This window comes from Osmerus eperlanus, chromosome 5 (genome assembly GCF_963692335.1).
Source record: "Osmerus eperlanus chromosome 5, fOsmEpe2.1, whole genome shotgun sequence".
NCBI classification, from domain to species: Eukaryota; Metazoa; Chordata; class Actinopteri; order Osmeriformes; family Osmeridae; genus Osmerus; species Osmerus eperlanus.
In genome coordinates, this window is record NC_085022.1 from 6427282 (window position 1) to 6453305 (window position 26024).

Here is a 26024-nt window from a genome sequence, read left to right on the forward strand (position 1 = left end):
ACACGTCGAAGGCAAAGGACGCGCGCTCATTCCTTTGAAATCCTTTTCCGGAACTATCCGTGAAATACGGCACGAAACCGAAATCCGCTTTGTGTGCGTTGCGTGTCTGCTGATTCCAGGTGATGGAGCTGTAAGGGTCTGTGGCAGGGAGCCTCTCTCTACTGAGCATGTGTGCTGTCTTGGTGAGGCCTCACTGATTTAACCCTAACCCTGATGAGGCTGTGGGCCAGGCTGGACCCATTTCCTCCCTGCCTCCCAGGCCCATATATATGCTGCAGCAGACTTAGTTTGAGTTACTGCAAATTGCTTTCTTAATTACAGAAGAAATGTGGTGTGTGTGTGTAGGAGGGGTTGGGTTACTTAACCGCAGTGTCAACCCGAAAAGAACACAACCATCATGCTGTTTATCAGACTCAAGAGAGATAGGGAAAGAGAGAGTCTGTGTGTGTGTGTGTGTGTGTGTGTGTGTGTGAGTGTGTGTGTGTGTGTGTGTGTGTGTGTGTGTGTGTGTGTGTGTGTGTGTGTGTGTGGAGAGGGGCCGGAAGAGGGAAGACATGAGACCTGCACACGGAGATGCAGAGGTTGCTGACAGTCACAACACTCAGGAGAGCCATCACGTGCAGCTCACAGCCCTCTTAAGACTGGCTCGGCTTTGATCATAACAGTCTCCTTAGCTTTCTCTCACTCACGCCAAAACACGTACACCCTCACGCACACTATCACAAACATCCCCCCCCCCCCCACACACACACGCACACACACTCACACAACCTACACACTTCCAAACACACGAACACATGCACACAGAGTACCTGTACATTCAAAGGTTTGGAGAAGTTTTCAAGGTCTTTATGAACAGAATCAGAATGAGTCATGAGAAAAAGGTCCCTCTTAGAAGTCAGTCAGTACAGCAGAGTGCTTACACTGTAAGACAACTGCTGAGTAGGAGAAATACAGCACATCGAAATGAGACGCTGAAATTATGGACGTTCGCCATCATAAACGTATTGCACTATTGAAAAAAGGGATCTGCTTTGTAATATACTGGAGCAAACTAAATCAATACTTTTCTCAATACACTTCTCCTCGATGTACTGCATATGCCTCTATATTAATACTAGCAACTTCTTCATTATGAAGCTGCACAGGATCGCTTTCACAATTACAAAAATATCTATTTGAATCTGTGTGTCTATGTGACTTTAATGTGCCATAGGCTATCACAGCAAGGGGCGGGTGTCGGGCCCATCACACTCCGACACCCGTTCCTGTGGTGTTAAATGTATGATTCATGTATTAATTACTGCGCTCGGGTAACACATTCACAAACCACAGGCTTGTGTGAGTGTATGTGTCAATTTGGAGGCGTTTATCTTTGAAGAGTATGCAATCGGACACATTGCGTGCCGTTTTACAGGTACTGTGAACTGGTGCAGAACCGGAAGAAAACTGGACTTTCTTTGTGTCGGCCCTCCCAACCCCCATCCCTCTTACATAAACCCCCTACACACACACGCACACACACACAACCACAACACCCAACCACGACAACGACTGAAATCATATGAACACGGCTCTCCCGTCGGCATCCTCCTGTGCTGCAGCGAGACGCCGTGTCGACGCGGCAGGAGGAGTGGGACTCGCCTGGGCCCACCTGTGCAAGGGGGGGAGCGGCTCTGGCCGCGGAGGGCGCTCACCTGTGCAGGAGTAGTCATCGATCCTGATGAAGCCCGTGTGGCAGATACACATGAAGGAGCCCGGCGTGTTCACGCACATGGTGTTCTCTCTGCAGTAGTGTTTCCCCTCAGCACATTCATCGATATCTAGAGACGGAGAGAGGGGGGGAAGAGGGAGGGAGAGGGATAGGGGGGGGGGGGTGGAAGGAGAGAGAGGGAGAGAGAGGGAAAGGGGGGGGAGGAGAAGGAGGGAGAGAAATAGAGAGAGAGAGAGAGGGAGGAAGAGATGAAAGAGCAGGTCACGCATTGGCCAACACTATAAGCTCCTTGGGTGACTATGAAACACACACACACCTGGGGTACTTTGTCTTCATCAGTGAACCAATCTGAGGACACAAGGTATAAGGTCTATAAGGTCTGTGCTTCTACATGCTTCATATGGATCCGAACTGTAGCTTTTTCACTTGCTTCTCAAACCATCATATTACGTCTTGCTCGCCTTAAAACAGTGTTTCTTGACTGGTCTAACCTCAGGACCCACATTTCTCCTTGGTCATTAAGGGGGGGGCGGTCGGGGGGCTTGGGGGTGATGGTGGTGTTGATGATTTGCTGGTAGGTGGTATGCAGCTCTGTATAACTCGAGAAGGCTATCAACTCGGTGTCAGCGGTAAATGCGTGAGACTTGAGCACCTTTCAAAATAAAAGTGCACTATCGGAATTTCGGTAACCTAAAACACAACTTAGATTTTTGGACGGAGCCAAAGCTACGTCCGTGACCCTCTCCACACCAGCACCAAAACCAGTTGAGAAGCACTGCCTTAAAGCATCCCAATACACACACACACCTATTCACAGCACACTACATATACACTCATAGATAATTTAAAGTACACATTTTTTATAGAAACAGTAAGCATCAAGTTTGAATCATGCATTCTCTCTCTGTTTCACTATAATCTGGTATGCTGTAGATAGCAAGAAGCAATATCTGTATAAAACCACCAGAGTAAACAAATCTGACTTGTGTGATGCAATGCAGTGAAACTCAAAGCAAACACTACGCAAACTCAGAAACTAAATGTCATCTGTAATGTATGATATAGCTGTGGGGCCTACTGTGTACAGCGACACACTTTAACTAACATACACTAATAGAGACAAGTTTCAAGGCAAACTTTGCACTGCCAGGATCAGTTCGGTCCTTATTACCTAAGGAACAGCCTTCACTCTTTGTGAAAGCTAAATAACACATTTATAAACTTCTGTAAGTGCATTGTTCGGAAAACACTTTACATGGCCCGTCAATGCATCTAGTACTTAGCATTGACTCCCTAGCAAGCACAAGTCCTTGGATGAAGTCCTTTAAATGAACATATTAAAATGCCCTCCTCCTCCTCCCTCCCCTTTCCTGGTTCCCCTTTCTACCTCTCCTTTGGCACTTGGTCTCTCTCCCTATTCAAGCAAGGGCCTGAATGCACGTCGGCAGACAATGACTTCAGCCCTTGAAGAAACCTGTGGCCTTCAGCCGACCACACACACAAAACACATGGGGGTGGAGGAGGTGGCTGATAGAGGTGGCTGAAGTGATACACAGATCGAGTTTGTGTGGATGGGGATGTGCGTGTTTGAATAAGAGAGAGAGAGAGAGAAAGAGAGAGAGGGAGAGAGAGAGGGAGGGACAGAAGAAGACAGGAAGGAAATCATTGGATTTGGATGTGCGTGTGGATATGTATGCGAGACGGAGAAGATATGGAGTTTGCGTGTGAACTCTTGACAGACGGATATGTGTGTTAACCTTGAACAGGCCCTAGGTGATAATCTTCCTTGATTCTGATTGGCTGCCTGGGCGGTCATTTTAATTTAGAGTCCATTAACTGTAGGAAGCCATCCATCTCGTCTCTGGTGACACGAGTTACATCTGCTGAAACAATACTCTGGAACGTGTCCGCTGAAATGACGGGGGTAAGCACCTGAAAGCGAGTTTGTGCTTGTGTCAGCGTGTGAGTGTGGCCAGGTGTGTGTGTGTTTATGCGTGGTACAGAATTGTGAAAGCATTTATTAAAGCTAATGTATAATGGGTATGTGTCAGAGTGTGTGTACGTGCGTGCGTGTGTGCACGCACATGCATGTGTGTGTGTGTGTGTGTGTGTGCGTTTATAGGCGTCTATGGGGATATCCATCTCCATTAAGTGACTCCATTTCCTTGATTGGCCTGTCACACAACCACACGTGACACACCACCCGAAGAGGGCACCGGAGTCGATGGCAGCTTTTACCTCCCCATGCGGCCATGTGGGTTCGCTCTCTGTCACACACACTCTGACGGATGGCCAGAAAACGACTGAGTTTAATTCTCCCCTCGTCACCGCCTGAATCAATCATGGTTTTACCTAAACACCAAGGCCAGGACTGGGCATGCTGGCGACTGACAATGACTGCAGCTCATTTGTTATATTTCCTTGTTAGGTCGCTATTTAAAGGCAGAGCACAAAGGTTATGTAAAAGCCACAGTATAAATACATGGTTTTGTTCTGGTGAAGTAGTATTAGTATTCGTATTAGCTTGACAGAGCTTAAGGGACTGTTTCCTATAGTCATAGAAGCAAGAACCTTCAATGACACCTTCATGTGTGTGTGTGTGAGTGTGTGTGTGTGTGTGTGTGTGTGTGTGTGTGTGTGTGTGTGTGTGTGTGTGTGTGTGTGTGTGTGTGTGTGTGCAGTGAGGGATTTTGTTGATCCCCTGCTGATTTTGTTTGTTTGCCCACTGACAAAGAAATTATCAGTCTATGTAGGGAGTCAGATAGATGGCTGAGCGGTTAGGGAATCGGGCTATTAATCAGAAGTTTGCCGGTTCGATAGCCAAATGATGTTGTGTCCTTGGGCAAGGCACTTCATCCTACTTGCCTCTTGGAATGTCCCTGTACTCACTGTAAGTCGCTCTGGATAAGAGCGTCTGTTAAATGACTAAATGTAAATGTCTACATTTCAATGGTAGGTTTATGTGAACAGTGAGAGACCAGAATAACAAAAGAGAATCAAGAAAAACGTGTGTCAAAATTGATTCGCATTTTTTATGAGTGAAATACGTATTTGACCCCCTCTCAATCAGAAAGATTTCTGGCTCCCAGGTGTTTTTTATACAGGTAAAGAGCTGACATTTTGAAAGAATCAGCCCAGAACTACACGGGAGGATCTTGTCAATGGCCTTAAGGCAGCTGGGACCATGGTCACCAAGAAAACAACTGGTAACACACTACGCCTTGAAGGACTGAAATCCTGCAGCGCCCGCAAGATCTCCCTGCTCAAGAAAGCACATGTACAGGCCTGTGTGAAGTTGGCCAATGAACATCTGAATGATTCCGAGGAGAACTGGGTGAAAGTGTTGTGGTCAGAAGAGCAAATCGAGCTCTTCAGCATCAACTCAACTCACTGTGTTTGTAGTAGGAAGAATGCTGCCTATGACCCCAAGAACACCATCCCCACCGTCAAACACGGAGGTGGAAGCATTATGCTTTGGGGGTGTTTTTCTGTTAAGGGGACAGGACAACTTCAAACCTTCAAATCTTGGGTGAGAACCTCCTTCCTTCAGCCAGGGCATTAAAAATGGGTCGTGGATGGGTATTCCAGCATGACAATGACCCAAAACACACGGCCAAGGCAACAAAGGAGTGGCTCAAGAAGAAGCAAATTAAGGTCCTGGAGTGACCTAGCCAGTCTCCAGACCTTAATCCCATTTGTGGAGGGAGTTGAAGGTTGAAGTTGCCAAACGTCAGCCTCGAAACCTTAATGACTTGGAGAAGATCTGCAAAGAGGAGTGGGACAAAATTGCACCTGGGATGTGTGCAAACCTGGTGGCCAACGACAAGAAACGTCTGACCTCTGTGATTGCCAACAAGGGTTTTGCCACCAAGTACTTAGTCATGTTTTGCAGAGGGGTCAAATACTTATTTCACTCATTAAAATGCAAATCAATGTATTAAAATGGTGACATGCATTTTTCTGGATTTTCTTGTTGTTATTCTGTCTTTCACTGTTCAAATAAACATACCATAAAAATGATAAACTTATCATTTCTTTGTCAGTGGGCAAACGTACAAAATCAGCAGGGGATCCCCAAAAAATCACTGTTGACTGTATGTGTGTGTGTGTATGTCTCTGTCTTTGTGTGAGTGTATGTCTGAGTGTGTGTGTGTGTGTGTGTGTGTGTGTCACAGAAGTTAGAACAACACCAATATCAGTCATGGTTCAGGTACTGCTCATCCTCATCACTCAAAAGTAACAGAACTGGAACGATGCAATGTGAGTCCTATTGTCCCCTTTACCTGTATCCCAGTACATCACCCCTGTGTGTGTATCTGTGTGTGAGACAGATTGTATGTATGAGAGAGTATGCGTGTGTGTGTGTCTGTGTCGGTGTGCGTGTGTGAGAGACAGTGTGTGTGTGTGTGTGTGAGACAGAGTGTATGTACGAGAGCGTATGCGTGTGTGTCTGTGTGCATGTGTGAGAGACAATGTGTGTGTGAGAGAGAGTGTGTGTGTGTGTGAGTAGCAACCAAAGGCTAAACACGCTCCACAGTGACCTATTACTATTCCTTTTACTAATAACAATTCCAATATGTCACACTGAGCCACAGAGCAAGTCCAGCACAAAGGGTTTGTTTCACGCGGATATTTCCACAGTGTGCGTCCCTGTATTTCGGTTGCAACGCAATCGCTCCATTGCGTAGGTGTCGAGGACTAGCGGTTGTTGATGCGGAAGCGAGGTGCTTAATGCAGTCTTAACTGTAGCTCTCACGGTGATGCTAGATGCCAGTGGCTCTTTGGTCCGGAGCAGCCGAGAGAGAGGTTCAAGTGTGGCTGTAATGGATGAAGGGGGACCCTCTCTTTCTCTCCGCGTGTTCCCGCATTGTGGACAGTGCCAGGCGGCCCACATCCTTTTCGAGTCACATGCCAAATGCACTCTAACAAATAGGTTCTTACGAACGCCGAGGCCTTGCGCTTTCTCTCCCCGGAACAATTAACTTCAAATTGTTTGGAGAATTGTGGGCATTGTCTGCTGTGTTCTAATGAGCGAGGAACAAGGAAAGAACCTTGAGCGTAGGATTTTTTTTATTTCTTCCTCTTTTCGACTTCTTAAATAAGCCATAATCTTATTCTCAGTGAGTCGGCTTAAACAAAATTCAAACACACATGCGGAGCTTCTCAAACTATTTTGTACAAAGCCTATTAGGATGATTGAGCGAACGGACCCACATCGGGATGCATCGAGAGGGAAATCTGCATTTAAAAGAGCGGTTATTGTCTGGTTGAGAGCCACCCACAAGTGATAAATCATTGAGAAGTGTCATCTCGCTGCGTGTCTTGAAACAATGGGCTATGAGCTCACCGCGCACACGGGAATGGTGTGCGTGCACCTTTGAGCACGTGTGAGTGAGCGTGTGTGAGTGAGAGAGTGTGTGTGTGAGTACGAGAGCATTTGCGAGTGTGTGTTTCCTCTGTAACAAATGCCCTGCTTATGCTATGGAGCACGCAGGAGGATGATGAGCACTTAGCTGGGGGGAGTGACTGCGCTTCAGTCTTCATCCTGACACTTGCTAATGAATCTGAGACAGAGCTGCCGTGAGTAAGTGTGTGTGTGTGTGTGTGTGTGTGTGTGTGTGTGTGTGTGTGAATCAATGGACCATCATCTGTCTTCCTGTACTCTGTACCACCACCGACTGGCCAGCGGTCTGGAGGGAGGAGCAGGTGGAGGAGACAGGGTGAGAGAAGCAGAGGAAGACTGTTTGTGCTGGGGTGGGCGTGATGGGTGTGCTGGGGTGGGCGTGATAGGTGTGCTGGGGTGGGAGTGATGGGTGTGCTGGGGTGGGAGTGATGGGTGTGCTGGGGTGGGAGTGATGGGTGTGCTGGGGTGGGAGTGATGGGTGTGCTGGGGTGGGAGTGATGGGTGTGCTGGGGTGGGAGTGATGGGTGTGCTGGGGTGGGCGTGATGGGTGTGCTGGGGTGGGAGTGATGGGTGTGCTGGGGTGGGCGTGATGGGTGTGCTGGGGTGGGCGTGATGGGTGTGCTGGGGTGGGAGTGATGGGTGTGCTGGGGTGGGAGTGATGGGTGTGCTGGGGTGGGAGTGATGGGTGTGCTGGGGTGGGAGTGATGGGTGTGCTGGGGTGGGAGTGATGGGTGTGCTGGGGTGGGAGTGATGGGTGTGCTGGGGTGGGAGTGATGGGTGTGCTGGGGTGGGAGTGATGGGTGTGCTGGGGTGGGAGTGATGGGTGTGCTGGGGTGGGAGTGATGGGTGTGCTGGGGTGGGAGTGATGGGTGTGCTGGGGTGGGCGTGATGGGTGTGCTGTGGTGGGCGTGATGGGTGTGCTGGGGTGGGAGTGATGGGTGTGCTGGGGTGGGAGTGATGGGTGTGCTGGGGTGGGCGTGATGGGTGTGCTGTGGTGGGCGTGATGGGTGTGCTGGGGTGGGAGTGATGGGTGTGCTGGGGTGGGCGTGATGGGTGTGCTGGGGTGGGCGTGATGGGTGTGCTGGGGTGGGAGTGATGGGTGTGCTGGGGTGGGCGTGATGGGTGTGCTGGGGTGGGCGTGATGGGTGTGCTGGGGTGGGAGTGATGGGTGTGCTGGGGTGGGAGTGATGGGTGTGCTGGGGTGGGAGTGATGGGTGTGCTGGGGTGGGAGTGATGGGTGTGCTGGGGTGGGAGTGATGGGTGTGCTGGGGTGGGAGTGATGGGTGTGCTGGGGTGGGAGTGATGGGTGTGCTGGGGTGGGAGTGATGGGTGTGCTGGGGTGGGAGTGATGGGTGTGCTGGGGTGGGAGTGATGGGTGTGCTGGGGTGGGCGTGATGGGTGTGCTGGGGTGGGAGTGATGGGTGTGCTGGGGTGGGAGTGATGGGTGTGCTGGGGTGGGAGTGATGGGTGTGCTGGGGTGGGAGTGATGGGTGTGCTGGGGTGGGCGTGATGGGTGTGCTGGGGTGGGAGTGATGGGTGTGCTGGGGTGGGAGTGATGGGTGTGCTGGGGTGGGAGTGATGGGTGTGCTGGGGTGGGAGTGATGGGTGTGCTGGGGGGGTGTTGAGGTATGGCCTCACTGATGTCATGTATGGAATTGAAAAACAATGCTGCTGGACAACGTGTGTGATATTTGCCTGCTTTCAAGCATACACAAGAGGATACTTTTATCTCTCACTTACATACACTTTCAATACCTACTGTACGTGTGTGTGTGTGTGTGTGTGTGTGTGTGTGTGTGTGTGTGTGTGTGTGTGTGTGTGTGTGTGTGTGTGTGTGTGTGTGTGTGTGTGTGGGGACCTCTCCGTGGGGGACCCAGAGAGGCGTGCTCAAAGCCAATTAGCCTCCATTCACCTTCTGACATTCAAAATCCAGATACAGATCAGCTATAGAATACAGCTCACTGAGCAAGCGCACACACACACGCGTACACACACACCCACACATACACACACGCCTGGGGTGCCCTGTATGATTACACAGAGTATGTGAAACACAACTACCTTTATATGTTCAAATACTGCTTCTGTGAGAGGTAAACAGTTGTCTGTGTGACTTGTTGATATTAGAATGTCATCTCTGGGAAAACTGCTGGCTAGTGCCCTTTAAAACCCATTCTGCTCCAAACCTGAGAACCTGGAGAGTTGAGACCTTGCTGCTATTTGATTCATACCTGACAGGAATGTGACAGTTTCTAAACAGAACAAATATTTGAATCTTCTGTAAAAAAAAAAATGCACATCACAGTACATGCTGTAAGTGGTATCTCAGACTTTGTGCGAGTGTTTGTTATTGTTTATAAAGTTAGACTTATTCTTCTTCCATGTTTTGTTTTTATTCTGAACCAACCTGGGCTGCGTTTCCCGATAACGATGGATCGTAGCAACGATCGAGTAAAATAACGAAACCATCGATATTTCTTACGTGCGTTTAGGAATTTTCAAGAGACACTTTAGTTACGGTGTCTTTGGGAACGGCCCGTAAAACTAAGATTCGTCGTACGATGGATTCTACGATCAACTTAGGCTTACGACGCTTTCCGGAAACACAGCCCAGGTCAGGCCCCCAATCTCTCACTACTGCAGACAATTCATAAAACGATAGTTTATTTTTATGAGCTCTGTCAAAAAAAAGAAAAAAAGAAAGAAGATTATAATCAATTTATTCTGAACTAGTGCAATGCAATAAAGTAAAGGGTAAGTTACAAAGTTACAAAAGAATAAGAAAGCCTGACCTTAAGCATGCTCTCCAGCTGGAAAATAAGAAGAATGACATGATCCTTAGCACGTTCCACCAATCTGACTGTTGAATGTAGCGCCAATCACACAGACTGTCCACACACGCCCCCTCTCTGGACACACACGCACACACCAACACACACACACACACAGGCTGTCAATTCCACACACACCCTCTCTCTGTCTCAGGACACACACACATACACACACACACACACACAGGCTGTCAAGTTCCACACACACCCTCTCTCTGTCTCAGGACACACATACACACACACACACACACAGGCTGTTAGTTATACACACACCGCCTCTCTGTCTAATGAAGATAATAGCAAACCCACACAGCTGGGATGGAGAACAGGACGACTTCAACTTGACTGGCTTCTAAAGAGGAATTTGGCTCATTTTATGTCTGAGGATTCACACACAAGCTGCAGGAGGATAGCATCCCCCTGAGTCTCTGCCTACCACTGCTCTGATGAAACATTTACACAAAAATGATCTCAGGCTATTTCTGGCACATCTCTGACCTAGGAGTGTTTTAAAGAGCTAGAGTCTTCCGTAACACAACCTTGGTGCAGTGGATTCGGGAGTGTGTCTATGTGTATGTATGGTTGTTGTTGTTTGTCCCCTTCTTCTCTTATACAGAAGCTCACAGAGAATCAGAAGTAGACAATTTAGATCTTTTGATGCTCTCAGCTGCTGGAAGGTGTTTCTTGATCCAAGTTATTACTGCCAGTACAAACATTCTCCCATCCCTGTGTGATACACGATACAACTATTTGGGAAAAAGCACACACTCCAAGTGTAAATTATTTCCAGACGCTCAAACCTCTCGCCCCAAAACAATCAATTGCCTTTGTGAGAACCGCATCAGCAAATTGAGTCAATTTCAAGTCCCCTCTGCAGTTTTAGATGCAAACCTCTCAATCTCTTTCTCCACACACACACACACACACACACACACACACTCACTCACACATACACACAGGCATCCAAACACTGACACACAAACACACAGACACACACATAGAGAGCCAACGGCACACTCACACACACACACACGTTCAATTTCCTGAGACCTGGCCTGGCTCTTGAGATGAATAGCTCTGTTGTGGAGTGCTTGTGCCAGAAACTGAAGACTGTCTGCTCCGATGCAAGTACCTCTGTTATTATGGGATGGCTACTCGGTTCAACAATCAAAACACAGCTTTTCCAAACATGTCCCTGCTAACAAGATGCTACCACAACAGGGACAAACACCAAAAGAGAGATGAGAGTCACTGAGCGATTGAACGTCTTCAATCAAACATCCAACTGTGTGAGCGTCTCAGACGAAATCAATTCCAAACTTGAGATGAAAACATGTTCCCCTTTCGTGAGTTTTTTTTCCTCTTGTCTCGTCTTTGTGTAGACAGAGACAAGTTTGGACTTTCATACAAATACACGATAATGGGTTCTAAGAGCAATGGAGTTTCTTTGATTCTAGAGTCTGTCAGGTATTGAAGAGTAGCGCTTGAAAGAGCCAGTAAGTGATCTTTTGAACAGAACGTATACTGTACCAAGGTCACTGACTATGAGCCTGAGGGAAGCTGTGAAGCCAGCATACAGCAACACCCACAACCTCAAACCTCCCATTCATTTAAGGCAGGAAGTGGAGAACCGATAGCATCTTCAAGAAGGCAAGATGTCCCGAGATAGCTTCATTACCTGGCAAACTGTTTCTTATTGGGTCGGTTCCAAATGACAGTGTGGAGGCACACGTGAGTCACTTAGTTAGCGAGGCGGTGTCAGAGATGAAACCCACAGCAGATGACACCCCCGTGATCTTGGCGAAGGTGACAGGCAAGTCATCAGAGGAAACGCATCATACGTAGATAAAGTAGGGCGAGCGTACGGCCGGAGCTACGAGCAGAGCAGGGAAGAGAGGGAGGGGAGTGGGCGGGGGGGACTTTTGATGGCTTATTTACCGCGTGCTGCCAACGAGATGGCGAAAAGCTAGAGGAGCAAGCTTTCATCTTAACCAGGAGGCTGTAGTTTTAATGATGCATGTGCCACACCAACGCAGAAGTTGGTGTACGCAGGTGGGAAAGGATTCAGCCCTGCTGATTGGTGTCTACATTGCTTCAGTGCTTTGAGAGGATGGGCGCTTTCATGAAGTGAAAAGCCCAACGTGAGTGACAGTCCCTTCTAGGGATAGGATGTGTGGTCCGAGTTGTGAGGACAACCTTGATTCGCTACTCATCGATTCACTAATTGCAGGCCAAGCGAAACCAAACGATCTCCAAGTGTCGCCGCAGGTTTTTCAGTCTGCTAAAGTGGCCGGCCGTCAACACAGGAACACAGTGGTGATGGGTTTTGTAGGAGGACAAGGATGAGATGATCCGTCGCACAGTGTTTTACTAGAGTTTACAGTGTTCCCCGGCAATCAGCAATAAATGTTCAGCTGGGTGATGAATTAGAGTACTCTCTATGGGATTCTGCTCACGGAATTTCACTCTTTTTTATTTGGCAGAGAAACCGAGAATTCAACCGGGTAACAAAGACTTGACGGACCAACAGCATACGAGGGATATGAATTTGAAAAACGCTCGGGGACGTTCTATGTCACAGCATGCCTACCTTCCCAAAATCAAAATACATTTCGACTATCCCCACTAAACTGTGACCCACCCCATTGACTGGAGCTGACAACTAAAAATAGAGGAGACATTCAGCCACAGCACAAAGATCAAAGATGAACAGAGTTCGAAAAATTGTGTTAGGTTTGAAAATCTCACTGTACCTTCACAGTAGGCATTGTCATCGCGGAGCGGGCGGAAGCCGTCTTTGCAGCTGCAGCGGGCTCCAGCCTCCAGGTTCACACAGTCCGAGTGTTCGAAACAGCTGTGGCTCTCAGCACAGAAGTTATGACCTACAGGAGACAGGAGAGAAGGAAGGGAGAGGAGAGGAAAAGATCACTTGGACTTGGACTGCAGCAGCATCAGCAGCTGAAACAAGCCAAGCCACTTCTCTTAGTGTTAGCTTGCGTCTCTGAGGCAGAGAGCGTGATTCAGTACATTTCTTCCTTCAATCTCTATTTGGTTTCCCTATCAATGAGTCAATGAAGGCCAAGCTGCAGCGCACACACTAACACGTTTAACCAAGCCTTGGAGTCCCATTAAGTGTATATTGCCAAGCAACACAAGTTAACTCAGCCTTTGATCATCAGCACTGAAGAGTGAGTGTGAGATAGTTACTGTTGAAAAGGGTTGAGAGGTCCTCGATTGGACAGATCCTGAGAACACACTGTCTTGTTTGTGGTCTCATAACAAGGGGGATATTGGAAGTGTGTATGTGTGTGCATTTAGGTGTGTGTGTGTGTTCTTGTACATGTCTGTGTGAATGTATGTGCGTGTTTAGGTAGGTGTGTGTGTGTGTGTGTGTTTCTCCCACCTCTGCAGACTTGGCAGCACTTGTCAGAGAGAGTGATGCGCTCGGACTCAGGGCAGGTGAGCTCAGGACAGGGACTCGTCGCCCCCACCCGGTGCATGGTGCGCTCCTGGTGACACAGGAAAAAACGTTTCCGGCACGCGCACACACAAATACGCACACAAAAGGACACACACACGAGTACGCGACCACACCCGCTCACACAATCCCTGTGCAGTGACACTGTTTCCTCCTGATTTGATGAGGCTTGGATGTAATTATGAAGGCAATTATGACTCCATTGTGTGCCATTGTCTGTTTCTCCTTCCTTCTCCTATCAACACTTCCTTTTGTGAATGTGGCATAGCAGTTGGTCAATAGAAATGATGTCTTAAACTACGGCCGAAGCCGATGTCCTGTCTCTGCCTTGTACAGTATAACTCTGGCTAGTTACTTATCTTTAGATCATGGAGAGTGAATACTCCTACACCCTCATCAAATACAGACATAGACCAACAGAAAGGTTGTCTCTATTTGGTGTGTGTGTGCGTGTGTGTGTGTACAGTATGTGTGTGTGTGTGAGTGTATGTGTGTATGTGTCTATGCAGTGTAAACTTGAGTAAGGTTGACTCATCCCGGGCAATTGTATTCATGATCATTAGCAGGCTCTGCAAAGCAGCTTCAAAGAGATAGCAATGCTACACGCTGTAGATAGTACACTGGATAGTTAAAACTGTAGATAGTACGCAATTTACATAGTACACACTGTAGACAGTACACACTTTAGATTGTACACCTTGGACATATTACACACGGTCACATCCTAACTCAAACTTTCATGACACACCTCTGTGTCATGAAACGGGTTTGTTGGCATGTTATGACTTCAGGTTCATTATGTATCATTATAATGCATCAAAGCCATAAGGCTTTAGCGATTGCACACCTGGCACTTAGAATATGTTGCCTGACAATTTTGTTGCATTGTGCAGAAGCATAGCTTCTGCACAATGCAGCTAAGCAGGCTTAGCTGAAGGTAATCTTGTCTGATGTCCTCCTCCCTTCTCCCTACTACCTCCACCCTCTTTCAGCCATCTCGCTCCTCCCCCCTGCCCGGAGACAGATGATCAGAGCTTGACGAGCAGCTGTCAGGGTGCTCGGCAAGTGAGTGTGAAGGACCACGACGACTGAGCTCGCTTCTCGTCCCGGCTGCTTTGATCTCCCACACTCTGTCTGGTAGCAGGCAGGTGGGCCTGCATCGGCCAGGTGTGTCTGTGTGTGTGTGTGTGTGTGTGTGTGTGTGTGTGTGTGTGTGTGTGTGTGTGCGCGCGTGCGTGCATGTGTGTGTTGTAACCACAGCACACAGCTGTCCTACACTCTGTAGGAGAGAGAGCAGTATACATAGGGGAGTTTTGGATATGTATCTGATATGTCTGATATACATGTTCCCAAATATCTAGTTGATATGAGAATGTTGACAAATTAGATCAATAAAGTTAGCTTTTATTGAATTCTTGGAATGCTTAGTCATTCGGGTAGGATTTAAACTGGAGGAACAGTTCTAGACTAGAGTAACGACTACTGAGTGAGCTGTCACACAACATGAAACAGACACAAATACACCTGAGGTACTAGGTTTCTTTCTGTTATTTTATTGCGGCATCTTGGAAGTGGTTAAAAAGGTTTGCCAAGTCTCTTTTGTAAAAGAAAGTTTCTATGTTTAATTAGTTGAAGTGTCATTGTACTTACCCTGCATTCAAACAGCACGCACCTGCCAGCGGCATCACGAACGGCCTTCTGATCCCCCTCCACAAAGTCTGTCTCACCCAACTTACACACAGCTGGAGATACACACGCACACACACACACACATACCAGTTATACACAAAAAGGAACATGCATATAAAAACACTCACACACACACAGACACATATAGTAGTTACACAAACAAAAAGATCACGCAGCCGTGTCTCGTGTAGGCTACACACACACACACACACACGTGCATTCAAACATGAGTCCTTGTACAGGACAGCCTTTCTCTGCTGTGGTTTGAGAAACACAGACGACAAGGGAATCTAGAATCATCCGGAACTAGACGGAGGCTCAGACAGCAGGGGGGCTCTCTTTTAAAAACAACACACATTGGGGACACCGCAATGTCACACCGTGGGTGTCCGACAGAAAGGCAAACATTTGACGAAAGGCAGCAAACTCAATCATATTAAATGTGTCAGTTTGCTGTCCCACTCAGAGCTGTTACTCAGTTTTCCCAGTGATTAACAGAGGCCCTAAAAATGGCACTTAATATCCGGCCGTGTCATCTACCTATAAAAATGCTAATTCCTAACTCGGGGGGGGGGGGGGGGGGGGAGTAAACGAAGATGAAAAAAATACAAAAATGCAGTGCCATTTAAAGCAGATCTCAACAAACATCTAACAAACAGAGCTCCATCCTGTGGGAAAGTGTACGCTAGGAACAGATAACGTTCTCATTCGGAGAGTGTAGTGTTTTTGTAGCGCAGCTCCCCTCCAAAAGCGAAGTGTGAGTAATTAGCCCCGTGTTTGTCTACCTCAGCAAGATAAGTGAACACAGACACGCAGGGGTTTGGAGTCAGAAGGAGATTACCCACCACTTGTTTATGTTTATGTAACAAAACAACGGATTACGTTAAAGCCCTGTGCTGCTGTGCAACCCTTGGGTATGACATGTTTACGCGCGCTGATTAGCTTTTGAAGCTAATGGAGACCTCTTGATAAAGACTTAAACTGTATCTACTGTAAAGTGTGCATGTTGGACAGTGTATCAGTATGTTTCTCACAGAACAGCTTGTGAATGCGATGATGTCATGTGTGGGAGTTTCTAGTGACTTGGTGTAAATTTACACATAGGGACTGGTGATAGCACAGCACTCTAAAAATATACGTTGGGCTTCATGTAGGCTTAGTATAAACAAGAATACAAATGGTACAAACCTGCTATGGACTAGTGCTTCTAGTATGTATGGTGGAGGTTCAGTCGGTGCGTTAACATTATTGCTTTCGAACACGTCTTTCACTTTCAAGGTCATTTGAGTCAATATAAGAGAAAAGTTGAGGTGAGAAAAGCTAATATCCTTTGAAATCCGTTTTTATATTGAAAAGGCAATAGAGCTGAAATGCACCGTGTTACATCCTGCAGAGAGGTGGGTAATAAGGATTCTGCTCTGTGCTTGCAGTCGGACAAAAAAAGCCCTGTCTCCACACTACTGGGGAGATACCAGATGAAACAGAATTATTTATCTGAGAGCAACACATCCTTGCTAAACGACTATTGATAAAATAAAGCATATGGACGTTTATCTTTATGTTTCACATTCCAAATAGCGAGACGCAAACCTGTTCCAGCAGCTAGCGTTTTTACTTTGTGCTTTTAGGTGGTGCTCCAAACTTCTCCGTTTTTTTCTACTTCCAAACTTTTCTGGAAGAAAAGCAACAGAAAACCTCCCACTCCACCCTTTAGGATGAGCTTACAGGGCAGCCCGTATAGCCTACTGTAAACAGGAACTGGTTTGTCTCACATCCTGCAACCCCACATTTCTGCTTCCCATTAGTGTCAGTGGGAGCCATCTGTGTGTTGAAGCAAGCTGATGAATAATTGATTGGTCCATGTATATGCAGGAGGATGGCCTTCTCAGGGGGGCGAGCTGGGATGTAACTTAGCAACGGCAAGCCATGGTCAGTTGTCAGGCAGCCCTTGTGGAGGCGTGCTGTGCCTGTCTCGGGCGCGTGTGTGTGTATGTAAGTGTGTGCGCGTGTCTGTGCCTGTCTCTGAGGCGTGTGTGAGTGAGTGTTTGCGTGTCCGTGCGCGTGGGGGGGCGTAAACATCGTCTATTTGACAGAATGTGTGCATGTGTGGTGTGCGTGTGTACACTGAAATACACTTGTGAGCGTGTGCGTAATGCACGTACGTGTCCGTGTGTGTACGTGTACTGAACCCACATGCGTTTTTGCGCGTGTGCCTGCTGACCGTGTGTGCGCGTGTGAGCGTGTGAGTGAGAGTGAGGGGGAGCGAGGTTAAGGTACTCCACTCACGCTGACACTCCTTGCAGCAGGCGCCCCTCACGTAGGCAGGAGCTGTGCCCGCCGGGCACTGAGGAGGAGGGCAGGAGATGCTCTCACACTGCACGGTGCCATTCTGCTGCGGACAAACACAGGAAGTCACAGCAAATCCCAGGAAGCAGAATGACACACAACACTTGTACAGCAGTAGAGGTCAGAGGAGTAATGTGGAGAGACACGCGGGTCTCCTATCTGCACTGCCCTGCAGTTTTGTTAGCATTCTCTCCATGGGCTCTGCCCTCCACTGGGATCTGCTCTGGTGGTACATGGCATGTGACTGATCCGCATAATTGATAACATCTTAATGCATGACCTTTGAATCAAAAAGGTTGCGGCTAATTGGCACGCAGAAGGTAAAGAACACCCCACCCCCCCCCCCCCCGTCTAATTGTGAAGCTGCAGCTGGTCTCAGTCTCGCGACACACCAATGATCACCGCAATTTCATTGGATGAGCAGCCGGAACGAATCCAAGACGATAATTATCATCGTCTGTCAGGAGTAATTAGGTGAAATGTAGTGCGAGGTATGCGATTTTCTCTCGTCGCACCTTGGTTAGTGGGGCACGAAGCCGTTTTGTTGGTGGATTGTTTGCCGTTCTGAGGGGAGGATCAGATGTTGGGGGTGCTACGGAGTGACGGGGGAGGGGAGGGAGGCTGTTGGCTTGCGGTGGTGCAAACTCAATGCACCAATCAGGGCTCCCTCTGGTGATTATTAACACTAGTAGGTGGAGAGGAAGGTCCCCTAAGGTCTCCACGTTCTTTCCAGGAACTGTTGATCTGTCTAATCCCGGTTGCTGTGCGGTTTCATACAGTTTCCGGGGCAACCAGCATGTAACCCAATAGAATAATGAGAACATAAGCCATCCACAATGGCCAAACTCTCCCTCCCCGCTCGTCCATCCTCCACATACTCCCCTGCCCAGTGTGGTTAGGTAGTGCCCCCCTACCTAACCACCACTTGAGGAACAAAACAATGGCAGGGTTACAATGGGAGCATCGAGCGAGTTCACACAAAGGCACACAGTGCTACAGTTACAAACGCACACACACACGCAGAAAGAGTAGAAGCCCCCTATTACATGCATGACACTACACGCACACACAAACACACACACAAACACACACTGAGAAAGAGCAGAGGCCCCTCACATGCATGACAATACACACACACACACACACACACGTGTATATCCCACCGTGCATGTGCAGTTCCTGCAGCCATCTGTCCAGGCCTCGTCCTCCCTGTAGACGGTCCCCCTCACGGTGCAGGTCCTCTCACAATAGCAGCCGTCCAGCCCATTCATCTTCTCCTCCGCCCTGGACAGCTGTTCGCACCCCAGAAACAAAGGCGTGGGGGGGGGGGGGGGGGAGAGGAGAGAGTTGGCCAAGAGCAGTCCTCATCACTCATCTCCATACATTCGAAGCACCGCATACTCGTACTCAAGTGTCTTCAAATGCTGTGTACTACTTGGGACTGAAGACTACATTCATATCTATGTACTGAGCTAGCATGTGTAATTAGCATGTAAATGAGCAATTCATGCATGTATTCCAACTCTCTTTCTATACAGGAACCAGGTGCTACAAGGGTCTACCTTGTTGGAGGTCTTGGCCAGGATATCCTGCAGCTCCATGATCTTCTGAACCAGACCGTGGAAGTCGTTACAAGTAGGGCAGGCTAAAAGAAAAGTGGATATACTGTAAATAAACAGTTTAGCTGTATGATGTAATGAATTTCACACCATAGGGTGCTAGCGTATTAGCATACGTGCTAACAGTTCACAGGTTTTACTGCACTAGCATGCACTCCCGGTTCAATAATATTCCTCTCCTCATTAAGTGACTATGGAGTGGAGGAGGGTAATAGAAGGGGAGGCTTATTTGCAAACAAAAAGGTGCTAAACAACAAAAGTGATGTCCAAAACGATTATTTGGACATCACATTTTTTATGAGGGGTAACAGGTTGCAAATAGTAGCATAGGGTCTAGGTGCATGATACGAGACAGTTCAGATGAAGGTACTGGGGCTGTGGACGAGCCGACTCACTCCTGTTGAGGTCTGGACACTGAGAGATGTATCCCTGAGGCATCACCAGTATCTGAACATCCTGCATCACTCCCTGTGGACAGAGACAGGACACACACACACACACATGATTAGGGTACAGAGAGAACATCGCTGACTGTGTATTGTGCTTGATCGAAGAGAGCACCCTGAAATAAGAGACTGCATAGCTGTTCCGACTGTGTGCAGTGTTACATAAACCACCTGCTACCACTGGGTTCAGAGCATAAAGCAACTGTTACCACTGTGTAAAGTGTTACATAAATCCGTTGGTGAAGGAGCAGAGGTAGGAAATGAAGAGGAAAACACATGAATAATACTCAAACATCATACACACACACACACACACACTAATAAACGCACACACCAACCACATTGTATTTTCCCTCCACACATCCACACACACTCACACAGTATGAACTCAATAATATTTCATAAACATGATTGTCAGAGTAAATTCTTGTTCCAGTGACAAGTATATTCTCAGTTACAATATTCCATGGACAGGTGGTGGTTTGCTGCTGACTAGGATAATTGAACACCAATACAATGTAAAGTGAACCAATGATGTAGGAGTCATGAATGTAATAGCAATTTCTGTTTTCTCCAGATTCATTTTGATAAGCGTAACTGGGGATAGAGATTCCATTTGATTTATGGGTCTCTTAATTTGATAGCCCTGTGTCCAAAACACACACACAGACACTTAGTCGCCATGGAAACCTGGCCTGTTTCTCTCCTTGAGTGCATTTATTCCCCTTACTGAAGTGGAGCCGTGCAACTGATGAGAAATTGTTTTTTAAATTGTCTTGCCACTTCAATTTACTGGCCATAAATTCAAATCCCCTGAAACAGATTTCCCAATTTCTCATGACAACAGTGGTAGAATGGGACACAGCATGAGTTGTGTTTGTTGTCATTCAACATGTCACTCAGCAGACTCAAGAAAACATTAAATTGGATGTTTTACCATGTTAAATTATGTAAAAGTTGAGGTAGGATGCATACCAGAAATAGAGAAATTATGACTTTAGCTAGCTTCTCTGTCCAACCAAATCCATGTCTATACAAGCCATCAGACAGAACTGAATGTTGACAACCATTACCTCAGCATATGGCATCTTCTGTCAACAGAAAGATAAAGTATTGTTCTTTGTAGTGGAGATGTCCACTTGGTTTCATTGGGTAAAATACTTTGCTGTCAACACTATGGCAGCATTTTTCATGCCTCTAAACAAAGCTTGGGCTAACAAAGAGGAGAGGAATGTGAGAGAGCTAATGAAGGAGGTATCTATAGGGGAGATGCATCTCCTGCGCACTAATCAGACCTTCAGAGGGAGGGGAGGGGGGGATGGGGGGACGCTGGGACACGTCAAGATTAGTGGCTGACCTCCGAGTCTTCTTCATCTGCCAATTAACGCTGAGGAAATTCAACAGCCGGGAGCGACACATGCACACACGCACACACACACAAAACGCTAACCCATGTACAGCGTATACACACACACACACACACAAGCAAGATCGTTTCTAAGAGGACAGCACGCACACACAGCACCATCAGGCCTGGTTAAAACAGGTAAGAGCCGATAAGATTACACTCTAACTTATTCTCCTGGGAAGGGTGTGTGTGTGTGTGTGTGTTGTGTGTGTGTGTGTGTGTGTGTGTGTGTGTGTGTGTGTGTGTGTGCATGTGTGTGTGTGTGTGAAAGAGAGAGAGAGAACGAGAGAGAGACAGTGAAAAAAGGAGAGAGTGGATAACACAAGGGTTAGACAGTATAAGTGTTGAGCTCTGATAAACAATGAGCCATGTTTAATGAGCAGTCTGGGGTGTTTAATGATTTCTCCCAAATCAGTGTTGTGAAAGGGCCTGGAGGGGTAATAACAGGGTGCTTAACAGCAGAGTAGGGGAGGAGCAGTATACAGCCACACAAAATGCCCATAGCTGTGGTGAGTAGAGAAACTATAAATTAAATTGGAAGTCTTGATTAATGTATGGAATTAAATTCAGAGCGATTGTAAATAAAAGTTGGGGGGCAAAAAAACAGAGCTGGATTCTAATTTTCAGCAAACATTTCCTAAGAGCCAAGACCTGTAATGTCCTTCAAATGATCTGAATAATAAAAAATATATATAATTCTCAAATGTAAATCCAAGATGGAGGTATTATATTTACCTTGAAGAAGCCATGTGCGCTGTTCCTTTGTCCCAGCCAGACGGAAGTGTCCTCTGGCATGTCCATATAGGGGATTTCAACCACCCTCTCATAGATCCTTAACACAAACCACAAAATCCAGTCAGCACAATCTAAATGCACATAAACACACACACACCATCTCCAACAAGCTTTGGGAGAAAATCCATGACTATATATGGCGTGACAAAGCAGGCCATATTGGGTGTATCCTGTGCAGGGTGGGCAATCCTGGTCCTCAGGGGCCACTGTCCTGCATGTTTTGGATGTTTCCCTGCTCCAACACACTTGATTCAAATGAATTGTCATTACCCGGCTTCCAGAGCTTGAAAACAACCCATTCATTTGAAACAGGTGTGCTGGAGCAGGGAAACATCTAAAACAGATGGCTGAATGGTTAGGGAGTCGGGCTATTAATCAGAAGGTTGCCGGTTTGATTCCCGGCCGTGCAAAATGACGTTGTGTCCTTGGGCAAGGCACGTCACCCTACTTTCCTCGGGGAGAATGTCCCTGAACTTACTGTAAGTCGCTCTGGATAAGAGCGTCTGCTAAATGACTAAATGTAAATGTAATGTTAATGTAAAACATGCAGGACAGGGCCCCCTGAGGACCAGGATTGCCCATCCCTGCTGTAAACGAAGGGGACCCGAGTGAACAAGTAGCTGTTGTGAGTCCTGAAGGTGGGTCTACCTGTTGCAGTCCACGTGAAGTATGACATGAGAGGCGCTGACGCCCACCGAGACCTTGTGCCACTGGCCGTCCGCCAGGCTGTAGGGGAACACCTCTGTGTGAGGCTGCTGACCTTTGGTGCGGTAGTGTAGACGCACCTCGCTACGCTGGCCACTGCTCTCCAGCTCCAGAAACCTGCAGAGGAAACACACACGGTCACTAGAGACAATCTCACGCACACACACACACTCCCTTCAATACCACACGCACATCAACAGAAATACTCACACACACTCACCCTTCCATACCACCCCCCAACAAGCACACACATCCACACAAACAAGCTAATTTGCCTGCGAGCAGACTTGAGCCCTTTCATGACATCTACATCGCCACGCACTCATCAATTACTAAATTAGAAAACACATTCATTACACTTTTCTTGACATCAGACATTACAACAACAAACCCAGTAGATAAGCACCCCATTCCCAGATCCAATCACATAAACATGCATCGTAAACCGATGCACAGCACTCAACAACATCCGCAATCAACATGCGTGAGGAACAAGACCCGAGAGACACAGCTGCTCTTCTTTCTTTGCAGTGCACAGATTCACCTTGATGACATGCCGCTAATAGAGCTGCCAATACAGCCATCAACCACACTGTTAAAGAAGGCTTATTTCGCTACACAGACACTCTCTGGAAAGCACTGCTCTGAAGAGAAAGAAAAACCAGCCACTTAGAGAAGTGTTTCAGCAGACCTGATTTATCTACAAACTAAATCTAACGACTTCAACTCCACTCCCGTATTAAAGATCCCACTGGCTGCACAGACCCAGTAGTGCCGAAACTAAATATCCTAAACATTTAGAAATTAAACTGAGCTTTCTTTCTTGCATGGGAAGTCTCGCTCAGCTAGGCTAATCAGTAGTGAGAGAAGTCATTAGCGTCGCTGTGAGGTCTGTTCTGCACACTGACTTTAATGTACACAGTTCAATCAACACGTTATACAGTGTTCAGATTGCTAGTCTGATCTCTTTGGCAGCGACAGCTAGCTTGCTAATGGAAAGCATATCAGTATGCTAAAAGTCTCATCATTTTTCTGTTCACGATTATGGGGAGTATATTTTGGGATGGATGAAGAACTATGAATAAATTGTTTGCACAGAGTGATTTGCTTTGTCAGTACACATTGCTGCTTAGTTGGTTTGCTTATCTGCTAACATGATAAGCCCTAAAGCTCACAAAAGCACAATGATATAGTACCATCAACTCATGTTACAGACCTTCACAAATATAAAAGACAATGTCAATTCAGTAGGCTACTAAACTAGGCTGCTAAACTACAATCTTGTAGTCCAGATAAGTGTGCACACAGATAGCCTTTTCTGAGCCTTTCCTTTTCTGCAGTGTGGCTTGTAAATACAGATCGTCCCTTGACACTGCCCACCAAAATACTGCTGGAACTATATGCCCTTCTGATCCTTGATTTTCTTCTTTTATATGCACTGTTTGTAGGAGGAAGGGTCACTGCGACCCCAATGGCGCGGTGTGTACATTCGTTTAGGTTAGCACAACACTGACATCAAGTCTCAAACACCATCTTTCACCACAGTCTTCTGTCTCCAACTTCTACTTCTCATGATGTTAAACCTCGCTGACACAAAAATGTCAAATGTAATAAAGTGGGTCAGCGTGAGCTGCAGTACCTGTGGTCAGCATGATGAATGGAGAGAATGACCCCAGAGTTCAGGTGTTCCTGTTTCAGGGTCAACAGGATGGTGAACTCACTCTTCCCTCTGAGCTTGCGCAGCATCCGCTCAGACACGTCCCCAGGGGCCTTCACCTCCCTGGAGGAACCTGAAGGAGCAGGGGAGGAGGAGGTCATTAGGGTCACCAAACGGGAGCCAAACTCAATACCTGAGAAGGATCCATTTTCAAAATCACCAAAGGGACGACCAAACATCGATACTTGAGAATGATCAATACATACTGACATTATTCATATTAATTAGCATCGATGGATTCGTGACCCAAATGTCATGTCTGCTTTTTTTTAGATGGGGACTGTTTGTGCAGAATGATTACTGGTGTGAAGTACTTCTTGGATGATGTATGTTGACGGACGTGCTTGTCGTCAAAGTGCAAACCAAACAAAAGAAGGAAATAAACTGACATTGCTGCCTAAAGTTTTTCTGTCAGAGCCCACAGTTATGAGACAAAATGTTTATTACAGCGTGAAAACTTCTACCCATGAAACCACATCAGATCACAGCTGGCATTGCCAAATATATACAACAGACGTCAAGAGCACGTCAGCTTCCCTCCCCGAATCTTTCTTATCTATCTCCGACAGCTTCAGAGGTGCACCTGGGCTTTTTATCTGGGTGCTGAGACGGACAGATATGAGACGGCAGATATATGAGCAGAGGAAAGACAGAAAGCACGGTGGGTGGAGTTGGGCCTTTTCTGATCTTGGAGAAGCTTCTGTTCTCCCACCAGGGAGAGTAGTCTCAGTCTCAGCCTTTCCTTCCCTACGTTCCTCTCCTCCATTCCCCTCCTCCTTTCCTCTCCTCCCTAACTAACAGAACAGACGTCTCTGCTACTTTAATGGAACTATCAATAAATGATGACGTTTCTCAGAAGCCATCACATCAAAGGGTTCACTTCCAGCCAGGGGATGCATGCAAGATGCCATGGCACACTTTAGCGCTGCAGGATGCTAGCTTGCATGGCTGTCTTTTTACTCAGTGGATAAGACATTACTTCCAGCTGGTGGGAGTAGCCAATTAACACAATGCTATCTAAAAGCTCTAACAAGGACTTGATGGAGCATGCCACATGGAGGGCAAACACTCTGGAGGACATGTTTTCAGTTCTGTTCGTGGCCTTATGGAAAGCACGTAGCTAGCATAGTGTGTGGTTAGCATTCATCTGATGTAAGCTAGCCACCCCATGGGGGGCATGTTTTGAGCCGTTCCTGTCAAAACAAGAATGTTGTCTGGATCTGGGCCCACCAGGGAGACATAGTGTGCATCAGTACATGCTCTCAGCACACTGCAAGCTAGCTTCAGCCCAATGTCGTTGGCTGAGGTGAGGCAGATGGTCAGGTGACAGGTGCAGTTCTCTGCCTAGCGACATCCTGCTGCTAGCAACAGAAAGCTACTGAATAATTAAATCCAAATAAATGACCACTTCTCATAATAGTGTAGAAACCTAGGTGGAAATGATTAATGCCTTGCAGTGTCTTTGCTGCAAGCATCTTTCCAAATTATAATTACAGATTATTATGAAATGGAGAAAGACTTTTTCTTTCACTTCTTTATTTGGAATTAAAAACAATGCAGTCACTATAACGCTCCGAGACAGAAGTGCAATTAGTGTGCATTAAAAGCGTTCCATAAAAAAAGCAAGTCCATCACGCAGATGGTACTTAGATGGCTTATCACACACCAGGCCTCAGTATGGTGGATCGTGTTTGATACTGGCTTCAGCAAGGACACCACATTGATATCTCAATCCCAGACACAATGGGCAATTTGGGCAGAGGGATGGTGAGGCGGGGGAGGGTTTGGGCTAAGGGGGTGTGGAGAGACCCTATCATTAGGAAACCCAGCATGTCGTCAGCCTTTGATCTAGCGGTGGCTGTATGTGCTCTC

At 47.1% G+C, this 26024-nt stretch overlaps 1 protein-coding gene across 1 annotated transcript in view; it reads right to left on the reverse strand.

Moving 5' to 3' along the window:
• Window positions 1–26024, reverse strand: part of nell2a (neural EGFL like 2a) — a 55059-nt gene that overhangs the window by 21671 nt on the left and 7364 nt on the right. Inside the window, exons 3-13 of the mRNA XM_062461456.1 lie at window positions 24075–24225; window positions 22379–22552; window positions 21671–21767; window positions 19477–19549; window positions 19025–19107; window positions 18626–18754; window positions 17403–17505; window positions 15078–15169; window positions 13353–13458; window positions 12703–12831; window positions 1698–1823 (exon numbers count right to left, since the gene is read on the reverse strand). Coding sequence (XP_062317440.1) covers window positions 1698–1823; window positions 12703–12831; window positions 13353–13458; window positions 15078–15169; window positions 17403–17505; window positions 18626–18754; window positions 19025–19107; window positions 19477–19549; window positions 21671–21767; window positions 22379–22552; window positions 24075–24225 — 1263 coding nt within the window. The remainder of the gene's footprint in view (window positions 1–1697; window positions 1824–12702; window positions 12832–13352; window positions 13459–15077; window positions 15170–17402; window positions 17506–18625; window positions 18755–19024; window positions 19108–19476; window positions 19550–21670; window positions 21768–22378; window positions 22553–24074; window positions 24226–26024) is intronic.